The 17519-nt window shown below is 41.4% G+C and overlaps 1 protein-coding gene and 1 long non-coding RNA gene across 3 annotated transcripts; one reads left to right on the forward strand and one right to left on the reverse strand.

The window, feature by feature from the left end:
* Positions 1-4111: 4111 nt before the first annotated feature.
* On the reverse strand, positions 4112-9224 carry LOC118242820 (uncharacterized). The gene is made up of 2 exons (XR_004777060.2): positions 5995-9224; positions 4112-5851 (listed from the first exon to the last, which is right to left on the reverse strand). It is a non-coding gene; the product is annotated as an uncharacterized LOC118242820 (long non-coding RNA).
* Positions 9225-9282: 58 nt separating this feature from the next.
* On the forward strand, positions 9283-17337 carry ak3 (adenylate kinase 3). 2 transcript variants are annotated; one of them, XM_081702061.1, is made up of 6 exons: positions 9283-9752; positions 12477-12596; positions 13227-13399; positions 15419-15537; positions 15755-15854; positions 17058-17337. In XM_081702061.1, exons 1-6 carry the CDS (start codon positions 9572-9574, stop codon positions 17085-17087), a joined length of 723 nt encoding a protein of 240 aa, XP_081558187.1. In that variant the 5' UTR covers positions 9283-9571; the 3' UTR covers positions 17088-17337. The 2 variants fall into 2 exon arrangements, with proteins under 2 accessions (XP_081558187.1, XP_026863120.1); XM_027007319.3 differs by having other exon boundaries at positions 9300-9719.
* The last annotated feature ends 182 nt before the right edge of the window (positions 17338-17519 follow it).

The raw sequence follows: 17519 nt of genomic DNA on the forward strand, positions 1-17519 counted from the left end.
GGTCTGTAACAGGATAGCGGGGGGGAGATCAAACAGAGGGTGATTCCGGTAGTAATTATGGCAGTGATGGAGATTTATTTTCCCCAAAAAGTCCAGTGAAAGGGGCATGATGCCATAAGCAGACAATAAAATAAAATAAAATCCGTAAAAATAATAATAAATTAAATTATCAACGCCAACAGAAAATTAAACCCAAATAAGGAAATTTTACGTGCTTCCAATTATGGCATTCAATCAACACGTCTCTGCCTCGCCTTCTAACGCCAGTCCTTATATATAGTCTTCGCCCCTTAGACCGGACCATTCCAGATACATAAATTATTCAGTTCATAATATTTCTCCCCTATGCTTCAAAATAAAGGTTATACTTGAAAACACTTTCCCATTATCCAAAATTCCCTTATAAAAATAAATATACCCATATTCAAACACAGAGTCATTAATCACAATTTTATCCTCCCCGTTTCTACTTGGAAAATTACTTGCTCCAATAACGTGAACTAAAGACTACAAATCCACCTCAGTTGTGAGCACGACTCTCTTGACTCGTCACCCTTACAGTCGCTGAACAAAACAAGTAGGCATATGCTTTGAACCCAAACTCCCGTTATCTTATTACAATAAATATATCTATACATACACATATAGATTAACTTTCTTAGTTATCTACATAGTCAGTGGTCCACCCTGAACAATGTAAGACAATTACAATTATCATTATTTTACAGAACTCCAGCAAATGGCAAGTTTGTTCCAATAGTGGTGTAATTAGAATAAAAGACTTTCAACCTTATGTATTGTCCACATTATCCCTTTAATGTTTGGCTCTCCTGTTTGTCCACATGGAACGGAGCGGGCCGAGCCAGCCAACTACTTTTCCATTGCCCTTGATGAACGTTCTCTTGTGGGTTGAGTTTTGGACATGAGCACACAATCGAGAAAAGACTAGGACCTCTAGCAAAGTGGACTTTAATTGCTTATTTTTTCATTATATTATTATTATTTATTTATCTCTTAAAATTGTTACTATTGTGGTGACCATTGTTGGCCAGAGGAGGAGGCCCTTTGAGTCTTGGTTCCTCTCCAGGTTTCCTTCTCATGTTCTAGGGAGGTTTTCTTTGCCACTGTCATGCTTGTCTTGCTCACTGGGGGCTTGGACTTGGACATTTGTAAAGCTGCTTTGTGACATCTGTTGTAAAAAGCACTATATAAGTTTGATTTGTTTGTTTTTCCACACCATAAACTTTTCTGTCATTTTTCTACCACTACAGACAAGTGCCACTTGCTCAATAAGTGCCATCTTTGTACCTTGATAATCTTGCAACAGATCTGCAAAACTCTGTGGTGCGAAAAAATGTCACTGGCAAAAACTGTACAAAAATCAATGGACTGTGATTATATTGTAGCAGAGAATGTCGATTCTGCTCAGAACAGGTCTTTTATGGCAAGGCAAAGCCTTTTAAAAAGGCTTATACACAACAAACACGGCAAAGCAGAAACGAAAACTGTACAGGAAAAGGAAGTGAAGGTAACTAACATTAAATATATCACAATAACATCACAATGAACAGATCACATACACCAGACTCAACTGCTAATTAAATCTATGGAGATATGTACGGGATTCCGTGTTGTGCTCCCTTTGGCCTCCTGGCCAGCCACTCTGCATTTCACAGGGCTGGTACAGGGTGACCCGCTCCATGTATGGACCAAATATACCACCTCATCACACGCAACGCAAGAGCCTTCCCACATAGACTGGTGCTTGGGGCAGCAACCCCTCAGGTGGTTAAGCCATACTCCCATTACTGGTAGCATGAGTTGTAGGCTCATTCCTGGTGCATGGAGTCACTGGCCCAGATCCTCAGTTTACCCTGCTGAGGCATGCTGGCCTACTCTGATCCTCGTGGACAGCCAAATACAAGCTCTGTCTTGGGTTCATGGCCAAATATCAGAAGGGCTGCAGGTAACCTAGTTAACTCCTGCATGGCAGTCCCAGGTGTACTGGTGTCATGCAGTGACGATATCAAACTGAGTGGTAAAAATCTGGTTGAAACTCTCCACAAAGCCATCATTCTGAGGATGGAGCAGCGTAGTCCGAGTCTTCCGGACGCCCGGCTGATTGCAGGCCTCATCCATCACCTCTGGTCACTGAGGAGCAAAAGAACAACTCCATTAACAATGCCACTGATGTGGCCACGCTCTGCATATGCCTCATGCCACTTAGTGCGATAATCTATAGCCACAAGGACATAACGATTCCCTGCACTGGTGATGGGAAAGAGGCCCAGCTCCACAGTGACACTCTCCATCAGCGAACCAGAGAGAAGAGACTGATGTGGAGCATGACTACAGATTTCTGTGTTGATGCTGTGTTGTACTGTATACAGTCCACATACAGTCTTTCTCTGTGGCCACAAAATGTTACCACCGTTTTTGCTCTTCTGTTAAGCCAGACCTGCTCCACTGCCATAGTTAACTTGACTTCCGTCTACTCACTACCATGTCACCTGCTGCATCATCAGTGCTTATGAGGGTGCTGCTCGTGTGTGCTGCTCCAGGCCTCAGGGATCCCCAGCAGTTCTGATCCTGTATGCTCAGCTCCTCCAGAATGGAATGAAGGCCACTCTGCCAGCAGTCCCTGACTCTCCAGCTCTGTTTTACCATGGACAGCTCAGCTCAACAAGTCAAGTCAAATTTATTTATGTAGCACTTTTTACAAGAAGTCACAAAGCAGCTTTACCGATGTTTGGGTCCAGATCCCCACTGAGCAAACCAGAGGTAACAGTGGCAAGGAAAAACTCCCTGGGTAGAACTGAGAAAGAAACCTTGGGAGGACCAAGACTCAACAGGGAACCCATCTACCACTGGGTGGCCCAGCTATTAAACAGCCTATGCTTCATTACGTTACGTTTTGTCCAAATTCACACCTCACTATAGATGTGGAAGTCTCTGCTACTCCGGTAAGTCTGGTTTGGGTGAGCTGTTTCTGCAACCACTGGAGAAGATAGAGTTACAGGAAGGATATGAGGAAGCTCTCTGGATGGATAGATATGAGATAGATATGACAGCAAAATCGACACAGACCACCATGCCACAATATGGAATTTCAGTAAACATAGCCTTTGGTGTCCATTACAATCATATTTGTACAAAGTATGTTGCTGTTTCTTTTTTTTCTGAGGACAAACACTATGCTGACATCACGCCAAGTAAACCAACAGAACCTCATGAGCAGTGTCAGAGGAAGAGAGTGATGTGCAATCTACTAGGGAGTTATTGGAAGATACTGTGTATCTGTACTGATATGACACAACCCATAAAAGCTGAATAACCAATGAACTTCCTTACATAACACATAAAAGCACAGGGGTTAAGACACACAGAGGTAGGATAAATGTTATGAAATAATGGTTACACAAGATAGATTGCATACGACCTTCAGAATAGTAAAGTTCAGACCTTCATGTGCCTTCTGGTTCATATTAATGCAATGCAAATGTATGGTTAATCTAAGGAGGAAGTTGTGTCTTATATTTTAGATTGCATAGCAGGTGAATCTGCTTTCACTAAAACCAACTGATGGCCCTTTTCAACAGATGAAAGTCACACCACAAGAATGTGTCAAATGTGGTCTCACGTGTCCTGAATGGAAAGACTCGTTCTCATGCCTGCACCTTTATTTTTATTTTTTTTGCAAGAACTTAAGGGATTTAGCAGACAAACTATAATCAAGAAACATTTCACAGTTGAAGGCTAAAATGTGAATAGTTTGCTCAAAAGGATTGTAATTATCACCTAAATAATAGCTAGCTAAATTAATATTCAATAGGTTAATAATCAATAACGTCCAATGTTTTGGTAATGACTGGGACGCATGGCAATGGAAAATTAAAGGATAAAAAAAATACCTTTCAGGTTATTCAGAGTAATGATCCGAACCGTTTCAGAAAGATTAAGGATTGCCATCTTGTGGTGACGTTAAGGAATTGTAGCGCTGGTAAGCTGTTTCTCCGTGGGTAACGGGGTGAACATACAACTCTGGAGAAATGTATGAACCCGCTCCAAAATGTCATCTCTACGTGTATGGTCCGACTCCTCGATTACTTGGTCTTACGTCCTCCAGCCAATGGCCCTCCTCCACCTTTAAGGACATGTCAATTGATGGCTTCAAGAGCAATGCCACCAGAAAGCTGTGCATGCATTATGGCAACGGAAATGGAGATTTGATCCACAGTGTTAGATATATATATTTACAGCTTGGATTTTTTGCATTACTCATAAAACCAGATTGAGGCTTATTGTTTACAGATTTAAGGACACATTTCATTCTCAAAGCAAGTATCAAATCTAACTAATAGAATTCCAATTATCAATAAAGAAATCTTTTATTAGGTTTTGGAATAAGTGTTGTTACACCCTTTGATATACAAGGAGGGAGCACCCTTTTCAATATTCAATAACACTTTAGATAAACACGGGCCAAGTTGTTTAAAAAATTCAGATAAAATCCAAGCATTACCCGGGGTTTCATTATTTCTGAGGAGATTAAGAGCATTACTCTCCTTTTCTAATAAGTTAGTCAGAGAGCACAATCAACATCACTAATTAGTTTCACATTTGAAAGGAAATTTAGACCTGTAAAGTTTAGCATAGAACCATAACAAAAATGGAAAAGTTATGTGTCATCGGTCACAGACCCACCACTATTTCGCTGTTGGAGATTATTATTTTTGCCTCTATATCTCTGTAGATTTAAAAAATATGAAGATTTCTTTCCCTCTTTCCCCATCCACCTACTCCTGGACCTGCACCTTCAGCTTTGGATCTACAGAACTCATCCAACTCATTATGCAGTTCAGCACACTGAATCTGTTCTTCTGGTGAGAGACTGCTGGGACTGAGAACTGAAGAAAGAGGTTATTTCCAAAATGATCTGTTCCTTCGCAATCTTATGCATTTGCATAAGATGACTACCATATTTCCTCAAAAAGGTTTCTAACTCCAACACTTTCCACAAATACTGTCCATTTCTGCCAGATCCAAAGAATGAGAAACCAGGTTTTTGGTCTCTAATTTAACTCATTTGTCCTGCAAATGAGAGTTATTCATCTTCTATTAGGAGTTTCTTTTCAAACTTCCATCAAAGGAGGAGAAAATAGTTTTATGATCCATGAGAGGAGTAGCGAGATTATTAACTTTTATTTTACATTTCTCCATACTCTCAGAAACTAGCCAAAAATTTCTTTGAGATTGTTTGGAGCCATCCTTCCTACTCTAAGTTAAATCTTGACATCGTCCACTGTGGAATGTGACGCTTGGAAAAAGACAAAATCGGTCTTAAAATGTTTAATATATAGAAACAAAGCTTTTGTTTTAACAGAATCTCTCAACTCCCTGGCATTAAGTGAAACTAATGATCAAGACATATAAAGAGAACAAGTGCTAGATAAGAAACAAATAACACACAATAAGAACTGAGTGCAATTTGCCAGCAAGCCCAGGCTACAGCATCTGGCATTAGCAAATTAATTTAAACACTTATTAGACATTCAGCAAACGACACTGCATGTGAAGCAAATAATGCTGAGATAGACCCATTTAATAACGGTTCGGTTACCGGAGAGATTTATGAGTTTCATTTATATTTATATGAGACATAAACACAAAAGAACTTCGGCTCATCCCAGAAGTCGTTTTCCCTCCAACAGAAAGAGCGGTCTGCCCTTTCTCCTGAGCTTCCACCACTCCACCACATCTTAGAAATGTCCTCCTTGAAGAACAGGCCATTGGATTTGACATACACAATTTTTGGCTTGTTTCTAACATTCTTCATCAGCCGGGGCATGACCTGAAATAAGATCATCAGTTGTCTGTGAGAGCCAAGCAAATTCTTCAGGCAGAACTGACAAATGTTAACTGTCTCCAGAAACACCATGTAATTTTAACCTCTAGAGAAAGATCTGAGGTCATCTGTTCGCTGCCGTCACATACCAGCTGGTGTCTCAAGAACACAAACCTCTTCATCAACCTTCTTGATTTCATCAATAGCCATGTCAATTTTGTCACCCAGCTTGTCAGTTCTCTCTGTATTTCCACTCCAATTTATCAAGACCGACTGATTGTTAATGAGCTGGGAGAGAGTAGCAGTAACTGATGACTGGAGCAGTTTCTTCTTGGAGGTGGGAGATTTACTTGGAATTACAAGCAGCTGTGGAAAATTGTTGACATCAAACAGAGCAATTCTCATGTCCACTGTTAGCAAGCATGGCACTAGCCGAATCACAGCCTGAGTAAGAGTTTACATCCCTTTTCTTGTCATGCGCTGGACCAAGCACTGCTGCTTCCTGGGTTTAAATGTAGACACATGAAACTAGCTGCAAAGTTAAAGGTCAACTTCAACAAAATTGGTGATGAGCTCAGAGGTAAATATTTGTTCAGGCAGACATCTTAGGCCCCGCACTGGGTGCAGCTCATCTCGAATAAGCCAAACACACTGGCACTGCACCTGTGTGTGAACAGCAGAGAGGTACACTCTGTGTACACTGTATCAATACATGATTAACATGATTAATCATTGGGTGTGTCCTGGGGAGGTGTGACATTCCAGATGTATTAGAAAAATAGAGTTAGAAACTTAACTAAACACACGAGAAAACTGATCAGTCTGGACCAGAAGTATTAGCAAAATGGAGTCAGGAACTTAACTAAACACATGTGAAAATACCCAACAGTCTCTACTAAAGGTATTAGCAAAATGGAGTTAGAAACTAAACGCACGTGATGAAGCTTAACAGTCTGACCAGTTTGATATCTATCCAATTAAGTTTTTTAGAATGTTTCCAGGCTTCAAGCAGGGCAGGCTGAGTGAGGGGAGATGGAGTTCAGGACACAGAGAGGTACAGCTATAGCACAGCAGGGCAGCACTATATTGCCATATTTGTTAAGATTATAGTGGGGGCCCCTGCTCAGCTCAAGACATCTCAAGACTCGGTGTAGCTCAGACACTTCCCCCACCACAGTGTAACTCTTCACTATTCAGCTCTCGCATTATTAACAATTCAGTTCAAATTCATTTGTATAGTGCTTTTTACAACAGGTGACAAAGCAGTTTTACAGAAATAAGATTTAGAGTCAGGATCCATGTCTCTAATAAGAAAGCCAAAGGAGACAGGCAAAACCTGGAGAGGAACCCATGGCCAGAAAGTATTATTGAAAGTATGCTAATTAAATTGTTAATAATAATAATAATAATAATAATAATAATAAAGCATAAGGGCAAGGTAAATTATTTACCCTGTTATAGGACTTCAACATTTTCATAAAGCCTTTAGAGAATATAAGGGATGTAGGTCACTAGATGTCACTGGGAAAGCATCACAGATTCAGTGTGTAACTGGCTGCAGTAGTGACAAAAAACCCAGACATTTTCCTTCAAATACTTGAAAGTTAAAAACATTTAATAGGGACTCAACATGTAATTCACATTTTCATGTTGAACTTTTAAACATTGCATGATTACATAGTTTAACTGTAAATAACATTAAAAACCTTATAAATATATTGCAGGTTTTATTAAAACAATAAAAATCACTGTAACGGCTGTAGAACGCAGCTACTGCTTACACCACTACTACAGAATTCAAACAATATTTAATGCATCCCATTATGAACTGCAGGGGGCGCCATTTTCTAAACATTCAGCTGGCAGCTTATTTGCACACCACGATTCTGTGGTCTTATATGGGGCATCATGTTTTCATAACCTGCTCAGTTCGTTTGCATGAGGTATCAAGCACCACTAATTCAGTCTGCAGTCCCGGAGCAGTTCATCACTTCTCTAGTGATAACAAACCCTACTCTGCCCCTGAAAAGATTAATGACCTAGAAATTAAAAGATGGAAGACAACAAAAAATGTAAAAGACCCATCTTATGTCAACATTACCATAACAATAAACAGCAACAGAACAGGTGAATTCACACCTACATTGTTTAGGTGTGATGCTTTTATCCAAAACAATTATGACTAAGTACAATTTAAGCAATTGAGGGTTAAGGGCGTTGCTCAGGGGCCCAACAGTGGGGCTTAAACCAGCAACCTTCTGATTACTAATAGAGTACCTTAACCACAGAGCTACCACTGCAAATAAATCATATACATCACATATATAAATCATATCACAAATTATATAAATCACATACATACATTATATATCACATATATAAATCCACCTGGGCACAAATGAACACTGCAAGAGTTAATTCAACAAACCTGCTACTAAACCACACAGGGTTTCGCTGCGTACAATGTGGTTAGGAATCTGAGTGTTGTTGCTTTTTCTTTTGCAGACAAATCACCAGAAGAGATGGTGTGATATTTTTGAGATTTTCTTGCAGATGTTTTTGTTTGTCACTACAGTTCAAACAGTTCTTAACAAATAACTAAACTTCAACCCTACAGACCCTGCTAATTTTCCCCCCCCGCAGATAGGAGACTCCCTACGAGTTGAATCAAGAACAAGGACAGTTTCATTGAAGTGAAGCACTGAAACTATTTCAGTGGCAACAGCGCTGCCTTGTGGTAAATTATGTTAAACGTCAGTGAGTTTCAAGCTAGGTCCACGAAGTACTTCGCATGTAAAATTACAGTTTCCAGTGCATGGCGTTACCGCGGTAGACCCATGCCATCGCTGCAGCCTGTGTATGTTTTTTAAAGCTCTCAGTAATGTTGGAATATAAAGGTCCTCTCCGTAGCCACCACCGCCTACCGTCTAACCGCAGAAAGTCGGCGCGAAACGGTATGATAATACAAAGAAGCAAAACGACTTCAGGTCTCGGTGGTTAGCAAGCACATCCTTTCTTTTCGGACAGTAGAAAAGATTAATTTCTTGCCTTCTGTACAGGGTGCCAGATTTAAAATCTGCAAATAGTTGCCAAGTTTGGTGAATAAAACATTCATTGAGATTACAGATTTCTAGATCAAATTGTATGTCCTCCGTTTACGTCTTATTAAAATGGCCCCTCTAATTCCCAAGCGTCTGTGAAATCAGTGTCATGGGAATAGCTATTTGACTGCTTATTTGGGCCCAAAGTCAAATCTGGTTTTAATACTGTTTAAAAACACGTTCAGATCGACAGATCGATTACATTTTAAATACATTTGCCGTGTGGTTTTAACACGTGACATTGCAATGACCAGCAGGGGGGGTCGTTTAAATACAGACAACCTTGCCGACCGCCAAACACACCGAGTTGCGTAATCGATTATGCATTTAGAGGATCGTAATCCGAGCCTTTAACTCTCCAAAAACTAAACAAGCCATTCTAGAGAAGCGTCCTTACCTGCTCATCTACGCTACTTCCTGTGAAGTTGGTGTCCTCCTCCAGAAACGTCATCGAGCTCGCGAGGGAGAAGTGCGCGAGTGTTTCTGTCTGACCGGAGATGGCCACATAACCGAGTACCGTGTTAACTGGATTGCTGCGTCGCTCAGTGCATGAGTGTTTAAAAGAGACGGATTCCGGTCTACTTTTCAAAAGTTAGGTCTTGAGATATTTTCACCATTTTTAAACATGGTTTTGAAAAGGATATTCCGAGGCGTGATCATGGGACCACCGGGCTCGGGAAAAGGAACGGTGTCTGGTCGAATCACACAAACTTTTGGACTGAAGCATCTTTCCAGTGGTGATATCCTCCGAGCCAACATCAATGCAAAGACGGGTAAGAGATGCGCCACAAACCTCCACATCAAAGGTAACTGAAAGCGACTCTAAGACGATCTCGTTTAGCAGGATGTTCTCGGAAAGTGGACGAGCTCGGCTCTTCTAACGCACCAAACTGACTGTAGTGTGTACTGTCCAGACTCTCCTAACGCACACTGCAAAAAAAGCCCCAACGTCTAGAGACCTTGTGCGTTTTGTTCATGCTACGCGAATATTTTCATCTTAGTTATATGGGGAGGGGGGACCTCTTAAAAACCCATACAAGGAAAAAAAAACACGTTGTTTTCCAAGCACCATCAAAAAGTTTGAAACGCTAGGGTTTGGTTATTGGGTTTCAAGCTTTGCTGACTGCCTGTGTCTGCACACAAATCATAAAAGCTATAACTTGTTTTCTTGGCGAGTCTTGTTTGGCGGTTCCGTTCCTACAAGCTCCTCCTGTTTGGACCAACGCCAAACCCAACGCCTGCTTTAGATGTCCCATAACCCCGCAATTCGCAGAGCTGGAATTGCTTGTTTCTGTCTTGTACCACACGGCTCGGTGCCTTTTTGACATCACCCCACTGTGCCTGGGCTCTCGTACGGGTGTCCACCTTTTCAGTGGCGTCCGAACGCGACTAAAGGCACAGTATCTACACGCCGTACGGGTGTTGATGCAAAAATGTCTGCTCCAAAACCCCAATCATCCTGCAGTTTGGTTCCAGCGTTAACACCGCAAATGGTGGAGTTTGGCATAACACTTCCATGCTGTTCCAGCTCTAAATCAATACGGCACGGTAAGTTAATAAAAGGACTGGACAGCGTTGTAGAGGCACAGCTACACTAACTTATCACTTGGATAAAAGATCAGTCACCCCGTTTCTAAAGCATCCCGGATGGCCCTGGACACAGGTAGCATGTATCTCCACCATGTCAGAGTGAAATCTGTAAACAAGGACCCAATGGATACATTAAACAATGTCAGTATGATAACTAACGGTGTTCTTTTTTACATGCAAGTTTAATTAAAATTTATTATATATGTATGATGAAGCAGAAACATGAAACGCTGCTAAAGAAACCAATAAAATCAGTCCTCTTATCCCACGAGGGCGCGTCATTGACAGGCCCCCGCACATACTTGAGCGACTAGACACCTGGAGTCCTACAACTATCCATGTGCGAACGTATCGGCGAGCTTTGCATATCAATTTCAGGAACAAGAGAAGACTCGTTCACAGGTGCTAATCAATTTTAATCTTTTCTATGAGGATGGAAAGGAAACCTTAGGCTTGGACACAAATGGACAATTAAATATCGCATGAAAAAAATCTAATACCCCCCCCCCCCCCATTTCACAAAAAGATGTTTACCAGGTGAACCAGGTGAAAAGGTCAGAATATTGCTAAAACCAGAACGCAAAAAGAGTGATGGAAATGGTTTGTCGAGTAAACTGACCTAACAAGTCGTAAAACCGAGTTTAATCTACATTTGGCTTGTTTCGATGCTGCACGGTAGCTATGGCATACAAGGTTTCTTCACATAATCGTAGTGCATGGAAACACGACTTAATTCGCATTTTCTTTCTGCCGAAGTTTCGTAAATGCTCATAACATTTGTGAAAACGTTAACTGATTTCCATTTTCCCTTTTAATGTCAGTGTTGGCTTACGCCAGTTTTACCGAACATTTAAAAGGAGTCATTTTTACCACTTTTTATCAGTAGCATACAACTTTTGAGTGACTGAGTTATATACATTTGTTCTAAAATAGTAGCTCAAATGAGATGAGGACTACAAAGCAATTATATTATTCAAATTAACCAATTTAGGCAACATGGGGTGGGTTCCACACGTGGAAGCGACCCTAAACCAGACGCTAATTTTAAATAGATTGGAACAGGATCTGCGCCATCCAGGCCATTAGGTGGAAGTATAATGGCTGTTTCGTAATATGAATAATCGTAGGAATTTCCGAGGAGGACATGAAGGCATCATGAAAAGGAGAGAAATTTTGGCCTAAGTATCTGGCTATTTACTGGGCTTTGGAACAGCATTCATATCCCACACGGCGTGTGTCCAGAAGAGCGAGATTAACACGATCAGAAAGAAACCCAAACTTGGTCCCCTGGAGCTTTACCCGGACGCGGCCAGTCGGCCAAGCAGTGTCTACAAAAATGCTTCTGAAAACGAGTTGTTTACAAATAAAGTATTAAACATAATGCCCTTTTCTTTTTCGAATCATATGTCCTATGCCTTCGGTGTATTAACAAAACATGTATCTAAAATCTTCAGTTCAAACAGAAGGAAATCTGTGGTCAGAAACACATGTTATATAGACATGTTCCACAATGCAAAGTAGGTTGTTACTGGTAGCCTAGGGTGGCTTCATCCAAGGTAATCTAGGTTGTATCTTACATGGGTTTATAAATTGTTTCATGGAGTCAGTGCTCATAGAAATGGCTCTTTGTCTTGCTGCAAAAATAATGCCACTGGTATTAATGAAGCCAGTTGTATGCTCTGCAGTGCTGTCTGGGATCAGTGGAGCTAGAAAAAAACCGTTACATTTACCCAGCTGTTGTTGTTGAAATGTCAATGGAAGCCTTTCCTGTAAAAGTTGAACAAGCGAAAGCTAATTGCAGTTCACTGTGTAATTATTTGGAATACATCCAATCGGTTCTGTGTAAAACACATGAAGCAAGCCAGTAAATCCATTGTGCAACCAGTGTTTGTGTCATTATTGCATGGAACTGATAGATGTTTTGTGCTCTGATTGTGCAGAGCTGGGTCTTCTGATGAAGTCTTGCATAGACCAGGGTCAGCTGGTCCCTGATGACATCATCTCTCGCCTTGTCCTGGCCAAGCTCAGAGACATGGATCACAGCAGCTGGCTCTTAGATGGTAAAACTCATACAATGCTTCCTGCCTCAAATAAATTGTAGTCACATATGTTCACATAAACCCAGAGTGCTGGCGAGTGGCTACACTTCAGCTGAAAGGCATGAGTCCTGTTGCATTGTATTACAGTGACACAGGTTAAAACCAAGAAGAGTGAAAGCCTAAAACAGTTCATGCACAAGATTTATTCTGGGTTATAATGCATCATTTCAACATTTACAGCATCACACACAATATACGTTACATCTTGGACATGCTTGTACAGTATTTTGAACTCTCTAAAATAGTATAATGCTATTATGATGTAAAGTTCATAATGGTATGAAATAGCATAATGGATTACATAAATAAAACACTAATTACTACTATTAATTATCACTAATGAAACATTCTGGAGTTAACTAAGAAGTTTGTTTTGGATATACACACAATACTCTCCCAGCTATCTTAGTATTCGGTTAGAAGAATCACCATTACAGTGACTGTGATGGTACAGAGTAGTGAATTGAGTGAATGAGCCCCACAATGTCCTCTCCAGTATCCCAGTCTGGGTGCTTGCCAGACGTTTTGCATCAGATGTGGAAAGGGCAGTGTAACTGGGGGTACTCTCCATTCAGAGCCGTCTCTCGGCAGGGTTCCCCCGGACCGTGGCGCAAGCCGAGAACTTGGACAGCATGTGCACCTTGGACACAGTCATCAATCTGGACGTGCCTTTCGAGACCATTAAGGAGCGCCTGACGTCACGCTGGGTGCACCTCCCCAGCGGTCGAGTGTACAACACGGACTTCAACCCACCCAAGATCCCAGTGAGTCTGCAGCACCAGATTGATTCTGGGTAACGAGATCGACTGGGTCTCTCTGTTCAGTCACATTGATCATCAAGAAAGGGTCACAGGCCATGCATAAGATTACAGCCAGGTTATTAGTCCCTTCTGTGTGATTGATGAGTTGGCCTATTTAGACAATTCTTGATTTATTTACATTTCAATGTAATGACATACTTCTTTTGGCACAGATATATAAGAAAACAATGCTCTATAACCTTAAAAACAAAAAGGTTATTCATGATTGAAAACAAGTAATGGAGCCAAGCATGGATTTATTCTTTCTTTAGAGACAGCATGATGGTTTGGGTGCAGTTCTTGCAGGTGTCAGGAGCAGTTTCCACTTTTTTAAGGAGTAGAAAAGCCAGAAGCTCTAGAGCACCTTTACCAGGTCTGGCTGGATACACTTCCAGTGCTTGGCACCAGACACTGATGAGCTACACAGCTGACGAGGTCATTAAAGTAGGTCACTTAATCCTGAGGCAGGTCTGCAGAAGTGCAGAAGGAGGAGGAAGGCAGAGATGAGAAACAAGGGGCTTTCTGTTTGCAGGGAAGTTTACTACACTGGGACCTTTGCACTTGTCCATATGGTCAAAGATTATTCAGAGGATTTAGTGTGTTCAAGGGTTATTGTGTGTTGAGTAAATGAGAATCTGTTCGATGAATGCCATGGATGAATGTTTGGCTATGGAGGGCAGTTACAGGAAGAATTCAGTCCTCGATTATTTCAATTTGCTTTCATCCTTACTGGTGTGCCCTCTGTGGGAAGAGTTGGTTCAAACGTAGTCTTACTGTGGAGGAAAGCCGAGTTATTGTGGTCAGACGTTTGCCTGGACTTTGAGGTTCGCAGTCGTGGTGCTCTTCGCTGTAAAATTGTGGTTCTGTTTCAGCCAAGGCAGTGAGCTTGCAAAGCCTACTGTACGAGGTGTAACATCAACCAATCATTTACCATTTCCCCTGTAACTGACTTCAGCTGCATAACATTTGCCAATTCAGTGCGTTGACCTCTGGTGTGGTGTGAAGTACTGTTTGCACTGTAGGCCAGCAGCTGGGAGCAGGGTGGAGCACACTCATCTGAAGGTCATTTCAGGCTGGAAAAGGTGCAACTGATAAGGGGTTGTTTGCAGCTCCAGGATGTGGGCTTCAGTAGATACTAGAGATGCACTGACTGCAGTTTTCTTGGTTGATTCCAATTTTCTTTCTAAGAATTAAGTGACAGCATACAGAAGCATTTTTGTTTGTTTCTTTTAATGGAAATGTGCTACATCTGGACATAAAAATGGGCACTGGCCTATAGGACAAACCTTTTCTTTTCACAAACCTCCAAATAAAATAGAGGAGTATTTTTACTTTTCCAAGTGAAAAAAATCAAGGCACCTTTATGTTGTCAGCATATAGGTCGCTTGCAGTCACTGTGCTGTCGCCCTCTTGTGGTGCATAAATATAAATGGGACAGGCTCAGAATCGGTTCTATGAGACTGATCGGCTGATCACATTGAAAACCGGCCAATCGATCAGTGCAGCTCTAGTAGACACCCGTTAAAGAAGGTTCCGGAACCTGCTGACAAAGCTACAGCCTGCAAAGCATGAACTTTCATTGTCTGTTAGTATACTGCATAGCACAGAACTAGCCTTGGTTTGAAGCCATGCAAGGCTGTGGAGGTGACTGATAGGGAATGATATTAAATGATCCGGGTGTGGCGAATTATTCGAGTGGTCTGTGAGCATGCAGTGAAATCGTAACTTGGTGTAAGAACAAGGAAATTCTTCACGTCTTCTTCATGTAGATAATACTCCAATGTAAGAAACCATGCTGCTGTTCAAAAATGCTTTCGGGGGAGGGGACAATACATGCTTCAGAATGCTCATCAAAGTGCAAGTAATCATTAACTTTACACTACTGCAACTTGGCTACACACAACAGATTAACAGAGCGTAAAGGTCCTATGATCCAAGTGTTTCTGAAACTGAAATCTTCTGTTCCTCTTTTTCTTCTTACAGGGTCTTGATGATGTCACAGGGGAACCTTTGAGCCAGAGGGACGATGACACACCCGTGACGGTGACCCGGAGATTGAAGGCCTACGAGAACCAGACTCAGCCGGTTTTGGAGTATTACAGGTAGATGGAGTGCACGTAGAAACGTCCTTCCTTACAAGTCGCCTGTATGTTCTTGAATGTTGATACAGATGTTTAAATGAGACACAGTACAGTTAGAAATTGCTGGACCACAACAAAAATAAACTTGTGACTTTTAAGACTGTTTACATATAAGGCTATTCAAACAGTATAATACCTACAATGATTCTTGTATGTACATTTGCTACTGAATTAACAGGAGCAAAGGAGTGTTGACGACGTTTACGGGGACTGAAACCAACAAAATCTGGCCTCATGTTCATGCCTTCCTCGGCAAGAAAATTCCACATCCCCAGCAGGTCAGTGGACAGGTGTAGAACCCCTGGGACCATTTCCACTATAGAAACGAGTCTGTTTACCACAACCATGATGCATGGAGTCCAAAGCCCATTGTGCTGTTGACTGTACGAGCCTCTGTGACGAATGGCAATACAGTGCCAAACTGCATTAGATTCCAGTTTAACCGAAGGCTTTGAGCTTAAGCCTTTTTCTGCCACTAAGTAACTGACATAAAGGATTTAGTTTGTGTTTCGGGTCAGTGTGAATCACTGACGTCAGTGTTGATCACTGTGGTTGTTACAGAAAGCAGGCCCATCTTGTGCATCATCCAGTTGATGTTGAAAAAGATCATTGCTTTGATTGTTAAGAAAGCCTTGCCATAACCACTGCCTTAGCACCTGTAGCTCTCTGCTGTAGCAGAGTACACCATGGGCTACAAGGTGATTATAGACTAGCAATTCTATGATGTATAATAGATTTTATAATCCTATGATTTTAATAGGAAGGATTTGTAGAATGAAATTCAGGAACTGATCACTTATGTAAGAACAGATTTAAACTCAATCTCATGTTTTTCGAAGTGCACTATTGTCAGCGTTTAGTTTTAGAGCTCAGGTCCAGCACCTTTGACTGTCCCACACTGGCTGCAGTATAGGGATCCTGGCCATGGAACCCAAATTAACATGTCTTACTGTTATGTAACGTTTTGACAGCTTTGGCTGAACCTGTCAGTGTTTTGTGGGTTTCTTAATTAGGATTGTCATTTTCATATTTTTAATCAAATAATTTTATTTGCAAATAGTCTTCACAAGCCACTCCTGTCCGAGTATGGATGCCATTTTATCTAATTTTCTTTTACTTAGTGAATGATTTCATAGAAACATTGTCTACTATTTTTAGAAATAATTAAAAAATAATTAAATTGTTCTATGTATTTTTCCAAGATCATTGTCATTTATAACTGATTCCATGTCACTGCATTAATTGAGCATGCTAAAAAGAATAAATGTTCTTTTTAGTAAACCATGCAGAATGTTCCGTTTTGATTGGATGCAAGGGATAACACTGACATTTGCTTCCAATTCAAACCGCACGCAAGTTATTTTGCACATAAAAAAAGTAGTTTAGGTAAGGGCAGCAGCCTCGGACAACCCAGCCTCTCTGCCCCACCCGGAACTGGGTCCACACGTTTGTTCAAGGCTCAGATGCATCACTTTGTGCAGGTCTCAAAAGCACACGAGAGCCCGGAGTGAGTGCCAGCATGCGTACTAGCCCTGCGGTATTCTTCAGGACCGCCGCACTGTGCCTCAGGTCTGCTCCAGCGAGATCTGCAACCGCAATCTACTCTCGCCACGCACCACAGTGACTCAGCAGTTTCCACGCCTACACCGCAGCTAGAACGCAAATGTAGGATGAGTGCTGCATTTAAAGGTGTAATTCGATCATGTTCTGCAATAATCTTTTGATGTTCAGACTTCAAAAATATATTACTGGATTTCACTACTACTGTGGAGACAGCCTTGATACCGCCGTGGTGCACTACACAGAGCATTAACACTAATGTATTTTGCCAGAAGGGGAATCGTTTCAGCCCCAGTGCTTTATTTGTATCTGCTGTAGATCACATGCTAGAGCCACTATAGAGCTCTGGTAAGGGAGGCACGTTTAACATCCTCATGCGTAAG

This window comes from Electrophorus electricus, chromosome 19, assembly GCF_041902795.1.
Source record: "Electrophorus electricus isolate QZ-2024a chromosome 19, ASM4190279v1, whole genome shotgun sequence".
Taxonomy (NCBI): Eukaryota; Metazoa; Chordata; class Actinopteri; order Gymnotiformes; family Gymnotidae; genus Electrophorus; species Electrophorus electricus.

Coding starts and splice junctions, on each gene's coding strand:
- ak3 (XM_081702061.1), top strand. CDS start 9,572: ATGGTTTTGAAAAGGATATTCCGAGGCGTGATCATGGGACCACCGGGC. Junction 13,400..15,418: donor TCAACCCACCCAAGATCCCA/GTGAGTCTGCAG, acceptor TTCTTCTTACAG/GGTCTTGATGATGTCACAGG. Junction 15,538..15,754: donor CCGGTTTTGGAGTATTACAG/GTAGATGGAGTG, acceptor CTGAATTAACAG/GAGCAAAGGAGTGTTGACGA.